Source organism: Ahaetulla prasina, chromosome 3 (assembly GCF_028640845.1).
Source record: "Ahaetulla prasina isolate Xishuangbanna chromosome 3, ASM2864084v1, whole genome shotgun sequence".
NCBI lineage: Eukaryota > Metazoa > Chordata > Lepidosauria > Squamata > Colubridae > Ahaetulla > Ahaetulla prasina.
This window is the reverse complement of record NC_080541.1, coordinates 48,518,399-48,536,333: the sequence shown is the minus strand read 5'-3', so window position 1 is coordinate 48,536,333 and position 17,935 is coordinate 48,518,399. Positions and strand designations below refer to the sequence as shown.

At 35.2% G+C, this 17,935-nt stretch overlaps 1 protein-coding gene across 1 annotated transcript; it reads right to left on the bottom strand.

Annotated features, from left to right (window-relative positions):
- Window positions 1–5,659: 5,659 nt before the first annotated feature.
- Window positions 5,660–17,023, bottom strand: LOC131195247 (transmembrane protein 68-like). The gene is made up of 7 exons (XM_058177014.1): window positions 16,849–17,023; window positions 14,925–15,214; window positions 13,449–13,616; window positions 10,414–10,607; window positions 9,269–9,329; window positions 6,741–6,880; window positions 5,660–6,654 (listed from the first exon to the last, which is right to left on the bottom strand). The coding sequence occupies exons 2-7, from the start codon at window positions 15,178–15,180 to the stop codon at window positions 6,553–6,555; spliced, it is 921 nt and encodes a 306-aa protein (XP_058032997.1). The 5' UTR covers window positions 15,181–15,214; window positions 16,849–17,023; the 3' UTR covers window positions 5,660–6,552.
- Between the last annotated feature and the right edge of the window lie 912 nt (window positions 17,024–17,935).

Below are 17,935 nucleotides of genomic sequence, written 5' to 3'. Positions count from 1 at the left end.
TCTTGCAAGTCTGAAAATATAATTCTCCCCCATCTCCTTTCCCACTCTAAGCCACTTCTGAATCATGTTGGTAACTGCCTTGCCACTAATGTGCATATGTATGTATGTACTGGTATTGTAATACTCTGCCTTGCCATGTCTCTTCAATGGTCTTTCATGTAGGCCAGTTTGTTCAGTCCAGTACTTGTCAATGGAGATTCTCAATCATCCAGGTTTTGGACTTTCTTGTTTTTTTTTCCTTTGAAAACATTTTGTTTCTCACCCTAGAAGCTTCTTCAGTTCTAACTCAGAACTGCAAAAGCTTCTTGGATGAGAAGCAAAATGTTTTCAAAAAGAAAAAAAATAAGAAAGTCTAGTTGCTTTTTGAAAAAAAAAACTTCGGGACAGTCCAGTATTCAGAAAACCTTCATGGTACACTAGCTTTAGTGTATTTTCTTCAGAGTCCATCAGTGAAGGGCATTTTTCCAACGCCCTTTTTCTTCTTCTGCAATCTAATCCATTTTTGCAATCCAAGGCTTCTAGCTCTGCTTGAGACCATTCCATTATTCTAGTTGTGTATCTAATGACTGGAAATGTCAAGATGTTAATTGTCTTGATGGTATTCAACCAACTTTTCTTTTATTGGTCCTATAGAGTGTTGGCTCTGGTTGTTCAGCAAAGAGTCGACCCTGAAGCTGACATACCCACAGCCATTTTTAATTGTAGTTCATTTCTTATGCATATTCTTTCCTACTTTTTTCAATATGCTATATGGGGATTAATTTTTTATTTTATTTTATTTATTTTTTCACAAGAGTATATATAAGCATAAGCATGAAGTAACTATATAATATATAAGCATATATATGAGTATAAGTATATAATAACTATATAAATTGGATATAATGAAAGGAAACAGTAGGACAGGAACGGTAGGCACGTTTGTGCTCTTATGCACGCCCCTTGAAGATCTCTTAGGAATGGGGTGAGGTCAACAGTTGAAGTTAAAGTTAAAGTTTTGGGGATTTTGAGTAGATACCACAGAGTCAGGTAGTGTGTTCCAAGCATTAATAACTCTGTTACTGAAGTCATATTTTCTGCAATCAAGATTGAAGCCGTTAACATTAAGTTTAAATTTATTGTTTGCCCTTGTATTGTTGTGATTGAAGCTGAAGTAATCCTCAACAGGAAGGACATTGCAATAGATGATTCTATGAGTTAAACATAGGTCCTGTCGGAGGCGGCGGAGTTCTAAGTTTTCTAAACACAAGATTTCAAGTCTGGTGGCATAAAATATTTTGTTATATTCAGAGGAGTGGAGAACTCTTCTTGTAAAATATTTCTGGACATGTTCAATTGTATTGATGTCTGAAATGTGGTATGGGTTCCAGACAGGTGAGCTGTATTCAAGAATTGGTCTAGCAAATGTTTTATAAGCTCTGGTTAGTAGTGTAGTGTTTCTGGAGAAGAAGCTACATAAGATTAGGTTAACAACTCTTAATGCCTTTTTTGCAATGTAGTTGCAGTGGGCTTTGGCACTTAGGTCATTGGATATGAAGACTCCAAGGTCTTTGACTGGGTGGGCATCATCTGTAAGGTAATGTCCATTGAGTTGTATTTAGTGTTTGGATTCTTTTTTCCAATGTGTAAGACAGAGCATTTGCTGGTTGAGATTTGGAGTTGCCAGGTTTTAGACCATTCTGACACAAAGTCAAGGTCTTTTTGAAGAGTAGCTGTATTGTTGGTAGTGTTAAATAGTTTGACTTGGTGTTTAACGGTGCTTCAAGTTCGCCACATCTGGTAGCAAGAAGAGGGGTAGGAGAGATAAGGGGATTGTTATGGCTCGGTGGAAGTGAAAATGCCTGCAGAGGGCAGAAAGTGGAGTTTGGAGTCACCGGACCGATGGACTATGAACTAATTGGAGGATGTGACTCTGTGAAGGATGTTTCTAACATTTAATATATATATAGGGTATAATTCTTTAGGCTGGCCAGATCTGGAATTACACCAAGACCTTGCCATTTTGATATGCTCCTAATAAAAAGACTTGGTTTGAATATGGCTGCCTTGGACTGTTCTTATTTGGGACATGTTACTTAGAGGCTTGACACCTGAAATCTAGCCCATTTGTCACCAGATGTCCAAAACTTCAATACCTAGGGTGTACCTTCTTGACCTGAGTGGTGACCAATCTGGTTAGAATTTCTAAAAATTACATCTGACTATATTGATTATTACCCTGAACATCTATTTATTTATTTTATTTATTTATTTATTTAATTAAATTTCTATACCGCCCTTCTCCCGAAGGCCTCAGGGTTGTTTACAGCCAACATAAAACAATAATTCATAAATAAGGTTAAAAAATGCTATAAAAATCTAATTCAATTTTGGCAAACATTAAAACCAATTAAAACAATAATAAAACCCTAACTAAAAACCATTAAGACATTAGGCCAGCCCTGCGCGGTGAAACAAAAGGGTCTTGAGCTCGCGTCGGAAGGTCTGGAGGTCGGGGAGTGATCGTAACCCCGGAGGAAGCTCATTCCAGAGGGTAGGTGCCCCCGCAGAGAAGGCTCTCCCCCTGGGGGTCGCCAGCCAACATTGTTTGGCTGACGGCAACCTGAGGAGACCCTCCCTGTGGGAGCGCACAGTTCGGTGGGAGGCTATCGGTGGCAGCAGGCGGTCCCTTAAATAGCCCGGTCCTAAGCCATGGAGCGCTTTAAAGATGGTTACCAACACTTTGAATTGCACCCGGAAGACCACTGGCAACCAGTGCAGCCTGCGCAGGAGAGGTATTATGTGGGAACCACTCATGGCTCCCACATAATACCTCTCCTGCGCAGGCTGCACTGGTTGCTCTATCACCCGCGCAGCTGCATTCTGGACCAGTTGGAGCCTCCGGGTGCCCTTCAAGGGGAGCCCCATGTAGACAGCGTTACAGTAGTCCAGGCGGGAAGTGACGAGGGCGTGAGTGACCGTGCACAAGGAATCCCGGTCTATGAAGGGGCGCAACTGGCGGATCAGGCGTACCTGATAAAAGGCTCCCCTGGCGATGACCGTTCATATGTTCCTCGAACGACAGCTGAGCATCCATGAGAACACCCAAGTTGAGGACCCTGTCCATGGAGGCCAATGATTCGGCTCCAACAGTCAGCGATGGAACCAGTTGACTGTACCGGGACGATGGTATCCACAGCCACTCAGTCTTGGAGGGATTGAGTCTGAGCCTGTTCCTCCCCATCCAGACCCGTACGGCTTCCAAACACCGGGACATCACTTCAACGGCCTCATTGGGGTGGTCAGGGGTGGAAATGTACAGCTACGTGTCATCAGCGTACTGATGGTATTGCACCCCAAAACCACTCTGTCAACATCTGACATATCTGTTGATATCTGAGCCAGGCCAAGTATCAATGCTTTCAGAGCAAGGGAGGGTTTTCTAGTATTGAGTTTGGTATAGAATGTATTTACTCAGCCAAGAAAGTAAGAGTAAGGAATATTAATAATGATAGAAATAGAGCAGAATGAAGAAGTCCTTGAAGCTGAACGCTTGTTCATCTATTTCCAGTCCAGTTTGCTGCAATATCACTTCTATTGCTTCTTGACATCTAAGTCCAATGCAGTAAATTTGAGATTAGATTAATATATATTATAAAATTACTGCTCATATACTCAAGAAAATTAATATTTTCTTCACTCCTCCAGCTGTCAATTCAATTTTAGTTTCCATAAATCTCAGCTATGATGGTCAATGAAGATGTTTTCTGAGTTTTGAAGTTGCAGTCCAATATATCTAAATCCAATCACGCCAGGTGTCAAAAGGCACGCTACATGATAATATGCATAGATATGACTAGATAGATAATATTAGATATGACTGGAATGGAATATTGCACTGCTGAATTTAACAACATTTCATTGTGCAACTAGATTGAAGAATTATAATATGCACATCAGAAAGCTTTTTAAAAGTTTAACTTCTGGAAAACCTATATACAGTATCATTCCCAGAACATTATCTCTTCTGGATCTTGCTGAGAAAGAGAAAGTTCTGGAGCATTAGGGCTTCCACATCCATTGTTAATAACAGTGTAATTTGTTTCATAAAAACCATTCTGCAAATCTAATGTGTTTATGGTGGCCCTTTTGCATAATATCATTATGAAAGAAACTTGTTTTCAAATTTCATGAGTGTAATTTGGTAATCCATGACTAGATTGGCAATAAGTGGTACCATAATTGTGATCATAAAATAAAAGTTGGGAGCCACTATTCTTTGTCTCCATTTTTTTAGTATGTTCAATTCTTCTGGACATTGTGAAGTCCTGTTACATTATATTATTAAATATTCATTATTTTCCGTTGTGTATTTTGTGTACAGTATGTAAACTCATTTTGGGGGGAGGGTGTCTCATTTGTTTAGAAAAAAATGAAGCTTTGGATGTGCCTGGTTAGAAGCAGGAGAACACAATGAATGAGGGATAATAGTTGGAGTCCTGTTATAATATATTAGGACTTCAGTGCTAAAATATTCTGGTAGTTATTTACAGTATATTTGTTAAATACATATATAATCTGTGAATTACCTAGGCAACTAAAATATATATTTTCAGTTTATTTCACTTAGTCATTTAAAAATTGATGTGGACTTTGGTATTATTTTAACTATGTTCGTTTGCATTCTCAATTAATCTCTCAATCTAGTAATGTAATGTGGAATTCCCATTTCTATATTTATTTTAGTGTTCTTTCAAACACAAAAATCTCACCTTCTGTGAGAAAGTAGGTAACAGTAATGAAACACCATAGAATAGCTAAGTACACCATGGTACAAGTTAAGCTTCTTTTTAATTCTTTTTTCTTCTTTAAATTCTTTTTTAAAAGAATCCATTATTATGGCATTTTATTGTATTGGAGTAATGTTATATAATACTAATGTAATAATAAAATAACACATACCTTGACACATACCTTGGAGAATGAAAGTTTCAATTTTTTTAATTATTATTTTATATTTAATAAAAATTGCAAAGGATAGACAATGAAAATTCAACGATGTGATATGTGGACCAAGCTGGACCATTGACTGTCAGCTGGGATAAAATGAAAAATGACTTTTCAAAGGAGGAAAAAAGGGAAGAGATTGAAGTGATGGGCACCAGGAGAAGATACCTGAACTTCATGTACAAAAATTTATGGGGCTCCATCTGAGTATTTACGGGAGAGAAGAGTTCTGAATGACATTTATAAACCTCTTAATTATTTGAGTATTATAGCCATCTGTATTTTGAGATAGTTCTACAACACCGAACAGTAATATCTGACTGTAATGGATTGCATTAGACTACGTACTGGATTTTCTGTAAAAATTATATATTATTCATCAAATTTATTTATATGCCAAGGAGCCAGTCTTAAAATTAAACTCGATAACACAGGTACCCTGTGTTTTTTCTGAGTCTTGAATGTGAAATAGCTTCCTATAATACTTATATTTTGACCCTGATAGATACTACATGCAACTTCATTTCAGGTAGCAAAATATTTAAGGATAATCATGAACTAACATTAAAATTAAGGTTTCCCTTAATATGAAAAAATAATAAAAATAATTATCACCCACAAAATTGTCTATTTATTTATTTATTTATTTATTGAACAATTTAAATACTGGCAGCTTCAAAGGCTCTATTTATTATTACCAATTTATTATTACCATCAATAGTAATAAAACATCAACATAATGAAACAATCCCCTGCATAAATTTTACAATCACAATAAATTAATACAATTAAAGAAAATATTATTTAACAATTTTAATAGTTTTAAAATCATTTGAATTAAACAAATATTTTTTCAAATGAGTTTATTGACTAGGGATCAGGACCCTTTCATCTGAATATTGCCTTGGTAGCAGCTCTTCTTTTTTGTCTTTCAAGGCCATTCCCTCTGTCCTCTACAAATGTCTACCTTATTGCCAGAAAAATAAACCTTAGAAATGTGAATTGTTCCATCAGGCATGTGGGAATAAGACTTCGTAATCACTCTACCCCTCTTGTAGATTAAGTATGGCAGCAATGTGCACATGAACAAAATAATAACTCAACTATGGCCAGGTCTTCCATCTTTAGATTATGTCTCATCTGCTTCAAGGGAAAGACAAGATATAATATGTTATTATTAATAACATATTATTATTAATAATAATGATAATATTATAGTATATAATAATAAATTATTATATCTATTATATGTGTTTGGTCCAAAATCACGTGCAACAAGCCCATGTTGGCCATAGAAGTTGTGAGATTCCAAGCCCAAATGAATTACTCACCCAAGGAGAATGAAATCTTTCAGCATTGTTGCCTGGAAGACTTCAAAAACAGCTGAACTTGAATTTTCAGGAGCCCATTTTAATTAAATGTGTAAATAACACATATAACAACATCAAAAGGCTTCATTTTAACTGTTTACAAGTTTACAAGAGTAGCAATATTTCAATAATGCATGAGGATATAGAATTACAATAAGGATAAGGCTGTCATTGTTACGCAGAAATTTCATTGCAATTATTCATTTTTCTTGTTATGAAACCGTGCCAACAGACCTCTTCTTATACTTCCTGGTTGTTTTTGGTTTTTTTCTATTAAAGTCTGTAAAGCATTTTTTGCCTATTAGAAAAAGAAAACACATATGTAAATTTCTCTTGACTCCTGAATGCTTTTGCTTAATAACACTCATGTATAGATCAGTTTACCTTTTTCACCAGCTCTTCAGCAGTTATGTTTGGATCATATGGTATCGGCTTTCCAATATGGGTACGCCATTTCACTGGAAACCCTCCATACAAAATAATTAGTGGCCATCGAAAATATTCGTATAAATCTCTTAGTGGTTCTTTATGATGAGAAAATTAGGTAGCATGTTAAGTATATAAGACAGTCTTCAAGGTTAAGTTCAGATGAACAGCATTCTGAAGTTAAATTAGATGATTTTATGGTTTTATTGTCTTTTACGGTTTGTACTTCATTAAAAAATTATTCAATAAAAATATTTTTAAAAATGATGTGAAATTACAGCAGCTCCTAAATTATCAGTGCCTATTATATCACTGATGACAACTATTAAATCAGCATTCTGTATCATTCAGCATACAATATAACTGCGTATATGAAAGCATTTCTTTTTGTTATTATTATTTTTTTCATCTGGAATGTCAGAAAGAAATACAGGGAGACTTAAGACTATCTGTCTATCCATACATTAATTCTCAAAACAGAAGAGAATAAAACCAATTTATGATGGTGGGCCAAGTAGCAAAAGAGAGTTGAAAAATGAATTGGACCTGTTCAGACTATCCAAATTCAGAGGCTATCCTTTTTCTGGGAGAAAAGGTTTTAGAAAAAAATCCACCAGTGCAGACCTTGGAGATAAGCAATTAAGTGACTCCTTGGGAGTTATATGTTTAAACTTCCCTATTTCCTCTCTCCTGATCACATGACCAGGGTGGAATTCTATGGTTCACAGTATACACATAAAAATATTTTTTTTACACAAGGAGCAAGCAAAAGAAGACACACTCACAAAAGCATCCATCTTGATTGACTTGTACAGAAAGACACAGACATATTTAAGCTGGCAATACATATCACCCAGCCTTCACAAAACACACACACACAGAAGCAAAGTATGCACTTAACCCGACCATAGCTACTAGCACCAGAGGTGGTATTCAGCCGGTTTGCACTGGTTCGTGCAAACTGTTGGCAGAAATTTGGCCAAGGTCGCTGAACTAGTAGCGTTGTCTGACTGGCCACGCCCCTGAACTAGTCCCCCGGTCGCCACTTGCTTTCCCTGCCTACCATGTTCATCGCCGCCATTTCTTCGCACGTGCATCCCATTGCCTCGCAAGTTCAGTGGGATGTGCATGCGTAAAGAACATGGCAGGGATAGCAGCAGCTTTTTCCCCGACCTCCGGTACTTTTTGGCAGCCTGCGGCCAGCCACTGCTCCTTTGACAGCCGCTTTGCAGCTATGTTGGCTGGCTGGGGGCCACCGAAAACTCCAGTCAGCTTGCCTTCCAGACTGTGGACCAGCCACCCCGAAAGATAAGCAGCCTGAACAAAGAGGTGATGGTGGGGGAGGAAGCGGAGCTAGGACTGGGGCCACTAAAGAAGGGGAAACAGGGGCACCTGGCAAAAGGAGGGTGAGGTTAGATAGGTGGAAATTCCAAAAATTGTCTTACCTTTTCCTGTGGGCATGGCTAGGTGGGAGGGACATGTGACTGAGTGGGCATGGGCATGAGTGATGTCAAGTTGGCCACACCCACTCAGTCACATGGCCCCCTCACCTAGCCACGCCCACCAAACCATTAGCAAAAATTTTAAAAACCCACCACTGATTAGCACATCTTGTTAGTTTACTACACAGATAACTTCAGTAGCTATGTTGCTAAAGAATTAGAAAAATTTCCAGAAGGATGTTCTTCAGGCTTCCCCTGCCTTGCTTAGTGAGCATATTTCAAATAATAAGCTATTTAAAATTTGAGTTCTCAGACTGCAGACAATACAAGTAGCAACATAATCTAGAAATATGCAGTTTCCCAGTAAAAACAAGATCTAAAAGCAGAAAAAAAAGTTGGTCAAGTGAAATAAAATTAGAAATATTGCTCCATTGTACCAGTAAGCTTGGACCTCAGAGGATGGGTGAACTTGTGAGGTGGTTCCACTACTAGTAACATCCCTTTGTTTGTTATTTATTTGTTTTGTGTTTTATAGCCTTTAATTTTTATATTATAATTGCATGAGTCAGTTGCTTGTGAAATGGAGGGCTACATTAGAAAAAAAATAACTGGATACTAATGTGGTGTTTTTTTTTGTTACTGATAATAAGGAAAGGGTATTGATAATGATTTTAGATATTTATTGTTCCAGTATTGGGGTACATCACACACACTTATTTTCATTTGAAATGGGTGGCTAAAATAAATAATAAAATAAATGAATGAATGAATGAATCAAGGAAAGAAGGAATGAAGGAAGAAAGAAAAAAAGAAAGAAAGAAAGAAAGAAAGAAAGAAAGAAAGAAAGAAAGAAAGAAAGAAAGCAATTAGTAAAACTTGCTCAATAGAAAAGTCCATCTTTTTGCAAAATCACTGTGTTGGAGCTATGGTGGAACACTATAAAACAAATACTATTGTTTATTTTAGTGTTTAGGAACATTGACATTGTTTATTTAAAAAAAAAAAGATTATAAATTTAGAAAAAATGTAGTATGTTTAACTTACTTATTCTTCCAAGTATTTTATATCCCTCACGACCGTTCTCTGTAAACATTGGTATTATGGGCTGGGGAAAAGAAGCAAGGAAGCAAATATCAACTTCATTTATTTAAAATATTTCATTTTAATAACTGGTAATTTGAAGAACATGTGCTTTCATTGTAAATATATAGTCTGTTCTTAATTACCATAGCAGCTTCCTCATGTTCTTTATCTACAAAGTTATTAGATGTATATCTCATCTTCCTGTCAGGAACCTAAAGTGACATATATAACATCCCCTCCTTTGATCCTCTCTTTAAAAACAACCCTATAGGATAAAGGATAGAGATGTTGAAAGATAGTAACTGACTCAAAGTCACTTTGTGGCTTTCCATGGTTGATGGTAGGCTTGAACTAGGAACTTCCCAGTCATAATTTATCATCCTCCCAAATGTTTGTGTATTAGATGGAGTTGTGTGTTAGAACTACATTACAAATAGAATGATAATGCACATTACATACACTTTCTCATGCATTGTCAATTTATTACTTTGATTTAGATGCCACTTGATTCTACAGATAATTTGGTCTAGTGCAGGGGTGTCAAACTGGCATAATCACAGCAGCATCACATGATGTATCGGGACTTTTTTCCCCTTTGCTAAACTGGGCATGGGTATGGCCAGCCTGTGATGCATCCAGCCTATGAGCCGTGAGTTTGACAGTCCTGGTCTACTGGTTACAGCACTAAGTTAGAAGGTAGGAGACTGCGAGTTCAAGTCAGGGAAGGAGGTGTGCGGATATGTTGCCTTGAATTATTTGTAAAAATAATAAAGGTGGGATACAAATTAAATAATAAGACAACTGTCATGAAATTAATAAAAATGGAATCTGATGGATGTTGTGGTATATACAATGTGATTTCTCCATGTAAGAGCATGGTAGTGCAGTGTTAGAATGCAGTACTGCAGGCTAACTCTGCCCACAGCCAGGAGTTAGTTTCTGATTGACTCAGCATTCCATTCTTCCAAGATCGATAAAATGAGGACCCAGATTTGTGGAGCAAATATGCTGAATCTGTAAACCACTTAGAAAGTTCTGTAAAGCACTATGAAGCGGTATATAAGTCTCTATATCATTCCTATTGCTATGTATTTGGTAGGACTTACCACTCTTGCTTCTAAAGCAACTTTTGCAAAACCTGTGCGTTTACCCCATAAAATGTTATAGGTTTCATCACTAAAGATAGCTTCTCGTGTTCCTCCTGGTGAAATAGCCACCCAATCACCATTTTTCAGGCCATGAAGACATTCTTCCTTTGAACCAGTTATCATTTTCAATTTACTGCCAAGCATTTTTAAGCCTGAAGGGAAGAAATAAAATGAATAAAAAATAAAATTAAAAATCTTTTTGAGAGCAGAAAGCTGAACAATGTGATAAGAAAGTATATTTTTTGAAAGATAACATTAAGAAAATAAATTAGTACTGCTGATTGCTTTATTTCAGAACAAAGCAATCAGCAGTACTAATTTATTTTCTTAATTTTGTCAGTGATGGTCAACATGTTTTAGCTGGCAAGTAAATCACAAACCATCTAGCCAGCATACAAAAAATAAGATCCAAGAACTGTTTTATTTCAAATTGAATAGTTTTTATTTTGAACAGTAAGTCTTTTATTTTCTTATTCTATTATTCATTAATAAATAGCAACAAGCATTATATTTCAATTTCTGATAATAAGAGCTATTTTGCTGGATTGCATTTTAAAGTAACCCCGTAACATGTAGATTTAGAAGACATAATGCTAGAAAGTAGAACTGTTCAGTTGTAATCTGTTGTGAAATTTCCCCCACCCTAAAGATTTCAAACCATTATGTTATAACCCCATATAAATATAATAATATGTAATGTGTTACAATATAATTATATATGTGTATGGATCAGGGGTGAAATCTAAAAATTTTCCCTACCAGTTCTGTGGGCATGGCTTAATTGGTGGATGTGGCTTGGTGGTCAGGTGACTGGGTAGGCATGGCCAATAACAAAAAATAATAAACAAAGTATACAAAACAATAAGAGGTACCAAAAACCAACTTTCACACTTTACATACACACAACACAACTGACTCACACACACACAAAATGCCACATACAGCTTTGTGAGATTTTGTGTGTTTGTGTAGTTAGAGTGAAACACTACAGAAACACACCAAATCTCAGAAAGCTGCAAAAATATTTTATTTTATTATTTTATTTTATTTATATTTTTTAGATCAGGGCTCTCCAACCTTAGTAACTTTAAGGTTTGTGGACTTCAACTCCTCAGCCAGCAAAGGCAGATTGAGTTGCTCACTGAGATGGATTGCAGGCAGGCAGATTCAATTGCTAGCTGATGCAACTGATTGCAGCAGCCGAAGCAAAGAAAGGCTTAGCAAGCCCAAAAGAAGCAGCAATTAGGTAAGTGGGGATGGGCGATTGGGTGGACATGGGGGGGATGTTGTAAAAGGTTGCAAAAAAATGTTTTTAAAAGCCTGTGATGATCAGGCAACTCAGCTGGGATTGCCAGAGGGAAAAAAGATTTTAAAAGGCTCCTCTGATGATCCCAACTGAAGTTGCCTGATGCCAGAACCTTTTAAAAGGATTGTTTTAACAACCTCTTCAGCCGAAGAGCTTGTAGAAAACATATTTTTTAAAGGTTCTGGTAATCAGGCAACTCAGCTGGGATTGCCAGAGGAGCCTTTTAAAAGCTTTTTTTTTTTACAACCTCTTCAGCCGAAGAGATTGTTTAAAAAAAGAGTTTAAAGGGTTCCGACGATCCCAGCTGAGCTGTATGATCATCAAAGGCTTTTTTTTTACTTTTAAAAGCATTTTTTCGGGTGCAGGGGCAGAAGGCGTGGCCAGGGATTTTTGCTACCAGTTCTCTGAACCACCCGTCATCATCGCTACCAGATTTGGCAATCCAGTCCAAACCGGGAGCATTTCACCCCTGGTATGGATGTGTATATCATTCTTTACTAGGTGCTTACAGAGATAGCTAAGAAAAGACTTATCTCTTAGTATTGGCCTATGCATGCTGAAAGTCATCCGGAAGACATGGCTTCATGAAGGTGGCTAAAGCAGCATATCTTGGGACAATTGCCTAGCTCTCAGAGAGAAGGTTGAGAGGAACCCTAAACCCTAACCTTTAGCATTGACTTCAGATTAATCTGACACCACCTAAATTGCTTTATCAGGGCAAATTTGATATCTTCTTTCTTTCAAGATAACAAATCAAATCATTTTCATAGCCTCAGTTGCTTGCTCAGTGTGAAAATACATTACTTTGCAGAGATCTATGATATGTATTGTGGTCTCTTTGAGTGATATGCTGTGATTCCTGAGTCAAAACTCCTCTGTATTAGACCTCAGTGGTGCAGTGGTTAGAGTCAGGGGCTGGTTTCAAAACCCGTTGCCACCGATTTACTTGTGGGTGCGCGCGACGCTTCTGCACATGCATAGAAGCATCCAGGCAAGTGGGCGGAGCCTCCTGCTGCTACCAATTCGCCCGGTTCTGCTGGAGTTATTGCAGGAAGCTGCAATTTCTGGATGTATTTTTTAAAATTCTTGGACATAGTGCCAAGTGCCCCAATGACAATGGGTATCACTGTCACATGTTTCATCCCTAATCGCGTTGTTTCGATGGCCAGGTCACAATATTTTGTTATTTTTTCTAGTTCTTTTTCTTAGATTCTGGCGTCTCCTGGTACAGCGATATCAATAAATTGTATGCTTCGATTTTTGATGACTGTGAAGAAAAAGAACTAGAAACAATTTTAAATGTTCAGTTGAGTGAGTTTCATGTTTAATGAATAAAAGTATAATAATAATAATCAAAGGCCATCCAAAACAGCTATTATCCCATGCCTGCCTGAATAAACAGGCATTTCTTCAGTTTCTATAAAACAGAGAAACTTTAAACTTTGTTCAAAGAGAATTCCATAAGTCGGGCTCTACCAGCAAGAAAATATGTCTGTGAGACAATCCACAAATAATCATTCAAGTTTACATGTATACCAAATCCCAAAAACACTTTTAACCTGAACTACCTCAAATAAGTTTTAGAATAAAATGAAGCAGGACAATATATTATCAGCTCCTTTAGACAGACCATATATCTATAAATGCAATGATACAAAAAATAAATATATATATATTTATATATCACCTGGCAATTTAAAGACAAAATGATCGACCACTGTATAGCAACACAATTTGTTCTTCAGGAAAAAGATCCTTGCTAGAAAGAAAATATAATCTATAGGAAGTGCAGCATGATAATAAATAATAAGGCCTGGTCCGTCTGGTAGATTTTCTACTCCATGTAATTCATAACCTGTTTTTAATACAAAACAGAACAGAATATTATCATTCATATAATCAAATGCATCATAAGACTTTATTATACCAAAAGAAAGAGACAGAATATTATCAAATATGGATCAAATGGTACGAGTGGTTGGAGAATAGGAAAACTAAACAGAAATAAAGGATGGAGAAGAAAAGATAACAAATGTGTAAAATATTGTAAATAAATGAAACTAGGTGTAAAGGGACGATAAAGTCAAAGATAGTAAAAAAGAAGGGAAAAAGGGAATGGATAAAGCAGAAAGTTGAAGGAACAAAACCATCATGTAAAAAGAAAATACAGATTATGTGTTTATGTTATGTATGTTTGTGTTGTGTCATTGTAATAAAATTAATAAAAACTTTTTTTTAAAAAAGATTTTATTATTCCAAGTAGATGATGATTATGCTTGATCTATTATTAGATCACAGTAGTCTCTACTTCTACTAAAATAGCACAATATTATATTGTCTGATAGAATTTTTAAATTGTTGTATCGTGAGTTTTATGGAGAACAGGGAATGGGAGAATTTAATGACCCAAAATACTTCCGCTTGCCAAATAACTAACTCTTAAGTATCTCTACTGTTTTATTTTTTTATTTTATTAAAACACATTATTAGACTTTTGTTGATTAATAAGGAGGATTCAAAATTTTTACATATATTAATATAAAAAGTTTCACTTGTTTGGATAGCACAGTTGCTGGCATGCCTCTCCCAGTGCCAGTCCATTATCCGGGAGTTGGGAGCCTCTGCTCTAATGCAACAAGCATTAATTCTGCAAGTTTCAGTTTGATCAGTGACAGAGGAGCAAGCTGCTCATATAAGTATTTTTTTTAATAAAAATTCATGCCCATATTCTATTATATATTGTATAGATAATAGAAATACCTACATTTTTACTCTAAATAAACAAGCCAGTATCTCGTTATTACCATTCAATTAAATCAGAATATCCAGACAAAGATCTCCTGAATAACATGTAATTAATACCAGTTTATGTTGTGCTAAATATTTTTAGTAATGATTATTGTTTTGCTGAAGCAGTAGCTCAGGACAGTAGAAACTAGTTAATGCAGTAGATCATCTAATTAGTAAGTGATTTAAATGTAATATTTAAATATAGGTAGTGAACATATAGACAGATTGCAGAATTTAAAGCAGAATTATCTGAACTCAAATCCCAGTATTCATATTTCAATGAATTTAAGAAATGTCTGATGGCAAATATAAACATCAGAAATAGGACCCTTTTCCCAGAACAAGCAAACTCAGAAGAATAAACATTTCTTACCATGCCATATTCTTCCAAAGAAGTCCCAAAGATGTCCCAAAATAAAATAGTAGCTTCTTTGGGCCTCTTCTTTAGCTTTACTAGACATCTCATAGATCAGGACAATGAAAACAGATAGGTAGACATAGAAAAAAATCCAAATTGGAACTACCATTAATGCCAGTATGGGCCCTAAGACTGCATAAATAAAATATTTCTCCAAGCCCAATGGAAGCCATTCTCCATATATGTATGGCAGGCTTATTGTTGAGTTCATAAGTACTGGTGCGAAATGTGATAATGTTTATTTTCTGATGAAAAGGGGAAAAAAATCAAAGAACAATATAAGTATAACAATACTCAACATAAAAATATTGAGCTGCCACAAATCTTGCAATATGAAGCTTAGGAATATTAGGCCATGCGTTGCCTTCCCTTCTACAGAATGACAGAAATTGTCTGTGAGAATGATTGAAATCTTGCGAGTGCAATTTCTCAAGATCTCAGTGCTTGTTTATATAATCTCAAATTTTCATTATTTTGGAAGCTTTTGATTAAATTGGAGGGTACTCAGGACTCACAAAATAGTAATGGTGATCTAAGCTGAGATAGTCCAAAAGCACTCACAACTGTGGGCCAGATAATTACTACTACAGTATATATTTTGATCCCTGTCCTAAATGGTTAATTAAATTAATCTAGAGAATCAGTTGGCTTGCATTTTACTGGATTGTATCTGAAAGTTAGGAATAGATTTTGGGGAGATTTTAATATAATTTTAGATATGTACTGTGAAATTACATATGCATATTAAGACAATTTTTTAAAAGCTAATGCTTTTTTCATAATGGTTATGAAATATATTAGGATAGTCAGACATGAACTTCAAAGTATACATTGTTTTGCTTTCTTTTTAATTCTTTAACAGTAAGCACTGAAAAATCATTAATTCATACTCATATATCATGTTTCAACCTTCTTGTTAATTGCTTATGCTAAATTACTTAAAGAGCATTAAGCAATATTAACCTGATCTTAGATAACTGAAGAGAAAAATACTCAGGATAACATGCACAAAACCTTAAATCCGTAAGTGTTAGAGATCAGGTATTTGATTAGTTGTGTTTATAATCTGTAGCCAAGAGCAAAGCTAAAATGATGTTTCTTTTATTAACAATTAATTTTTGCTATCATATTGGTTCAATAATGTTAAAATCAATATGCATTAAACTGTGTAGCTGAAATTTTAATTATATGCTACAAATAAAAGGTATCAATTTTTTTTCAACTCAACTCAACTCAAAATATAAACTTATATGGGGAAAAAATAATGCATGTAACAGCCTTCTTCCACTCATTGATAACCTTTATTGAGGTCAGAATGGAGAGATATGCAAATTCCTAACTTGAATAATATTGACAAACTTTAAAAAAGCTGAATTAGAAATTTGAAACTAGAAATGCAAAATTGTCCAATGAAATAAATCACATGTTGATTGTGAAAACATTGCCCCATTTTTCTCCATAGATTTTAGCTATGTCAGTAATTCTAAAAACACACTTACAGATTATTTACTTTTTTAAAAACTCTCACAGGATCACCTTAATGTTTACAATCCTTTCCATCAAATTGTACAGTTTTATCCACTTTTCTAAATGCAAGAGGGACAATTAATATATCTTTCATTAAGGACAGAAAAAATTTGTTATATTTACTAGGTATATGCTTATTTAACTTACTTACATACTTACTTACTTACTTACTTACTGGACTAGCACTGATAATGTTACCTAGTTTGGGTAATGAAAAATCTGCAAGAATATAGAATTTTAGCAATTCAATACTTTGTTCCTTTAAGATTATTTAGTTATTGCTTATTAAAATATTATTATCTTAAACAGTATTATGGATCAAAACTTCAAAATAACAATTTAAAAATATTACCAAAATCTGGGTAGGTGGTTATTGTCCTCTTCTTTTTCAAAGCCTTTTAAGTGGATTAACTTGTAAGAGCTGTCCGAGGTTGAAATCTTTTATTTGTTAATGGGTTTACACTTTTGTTTCTTCTTTTGTTCATCTGTCATATGTTGAGATATTTCTGCTGACTGTATCTTTTGAGTTTGAAACTACCTGGCTGTAGGTGTGGTTTACGCCTCTAATTATTGTTTAACAACCATATCACTTCCCTTGGCTGCAAGAAGATAGTTATCTGTTAATGGTCTCCCACCATTCCTTGGATTATTGCTGTTTTTGTGCTATGACTTCATTCTTCTTCATACTGATCACCAACATTTATGTAAGATCTGAAACAATATATACAAAGAAATATTTATATTAATATGGCAGTTTATATAAGCTCCCCTAAAGAGAGTGAATTTTGTGACTTCAATTTATTTGCAATTTCAAAATAAGCTGTTCAGCCTTTTAATTTTATTTCTATAAGGTTCTCAAACTCAGTTTAATAGACCATTTTGTGGAAAGGGTTAGTGGTTACACTGAAATATAAATTAAATTCACATTTACATTAATAATATAATGTAAATATTTGCTCATGATATAGATGTATTTTGCATCATTTTATGCATCATTTTATGCATCAATTTATATCACTGTGCAAATGATATAAATTATGTCAGTTTGGACAAGCCTAGTCCAATTTAAAATTTTGTTGCTTCTGAAGACCACTTTTGCTATTTATTTTTATTCTTTCTGTCTGCATTTTTGTTTTTATTCTTTCTTTTTGTTCTATTAGTTTGATCTGAATAATCAAGCTTGTATCAAAAAGTGTTCTAAATCTTTGTAAAAATATAATAAAATATTTTTAAAATGTCTCAATGATAAATCTAAACCCTTAAAGTTTGAAATCTAAAAGCATTAGGGAAAAGGAGCACAGGACAAGTAATGGGAGCTCACTCTGTTGTGCGGCACTCAGTTCTCGAATCTGGGCTGTCAGCTTTCTAGCTGACAAGCTCAGCATCTTTAACCACTGAGCCACCGCCCAACATCATGACTGTTAAAGTCTTTACACTGT

What these genes read in the sequence shown, in the direction of transcription:
- LOC131195247 (XM_058177014.1), bottom strand. Translation starts at nt 15,180, where the DNA reads ATGAACTCAACAATAAGCCTGCCATACATATATGGAGAATGGCTTCCA. An exon ending in TTTTGTCTTTAAATTGCCAG is followed by an intron (nt 10,608 to 13,448) that starts GTGATATATAAA and finishes TCTTCCCTTCAG; the next exon opens with GCTTAAAAATGCTTGGCAGT. An exon ending in TAAAATACTTGGAAGAATAA is followed by an intron (nt 6,881 to 9,268) that starts GTAAGTTAAACA and finishes CTCATCATAAAG; the next exon opens with AACCACTAAGAGATTTATAC.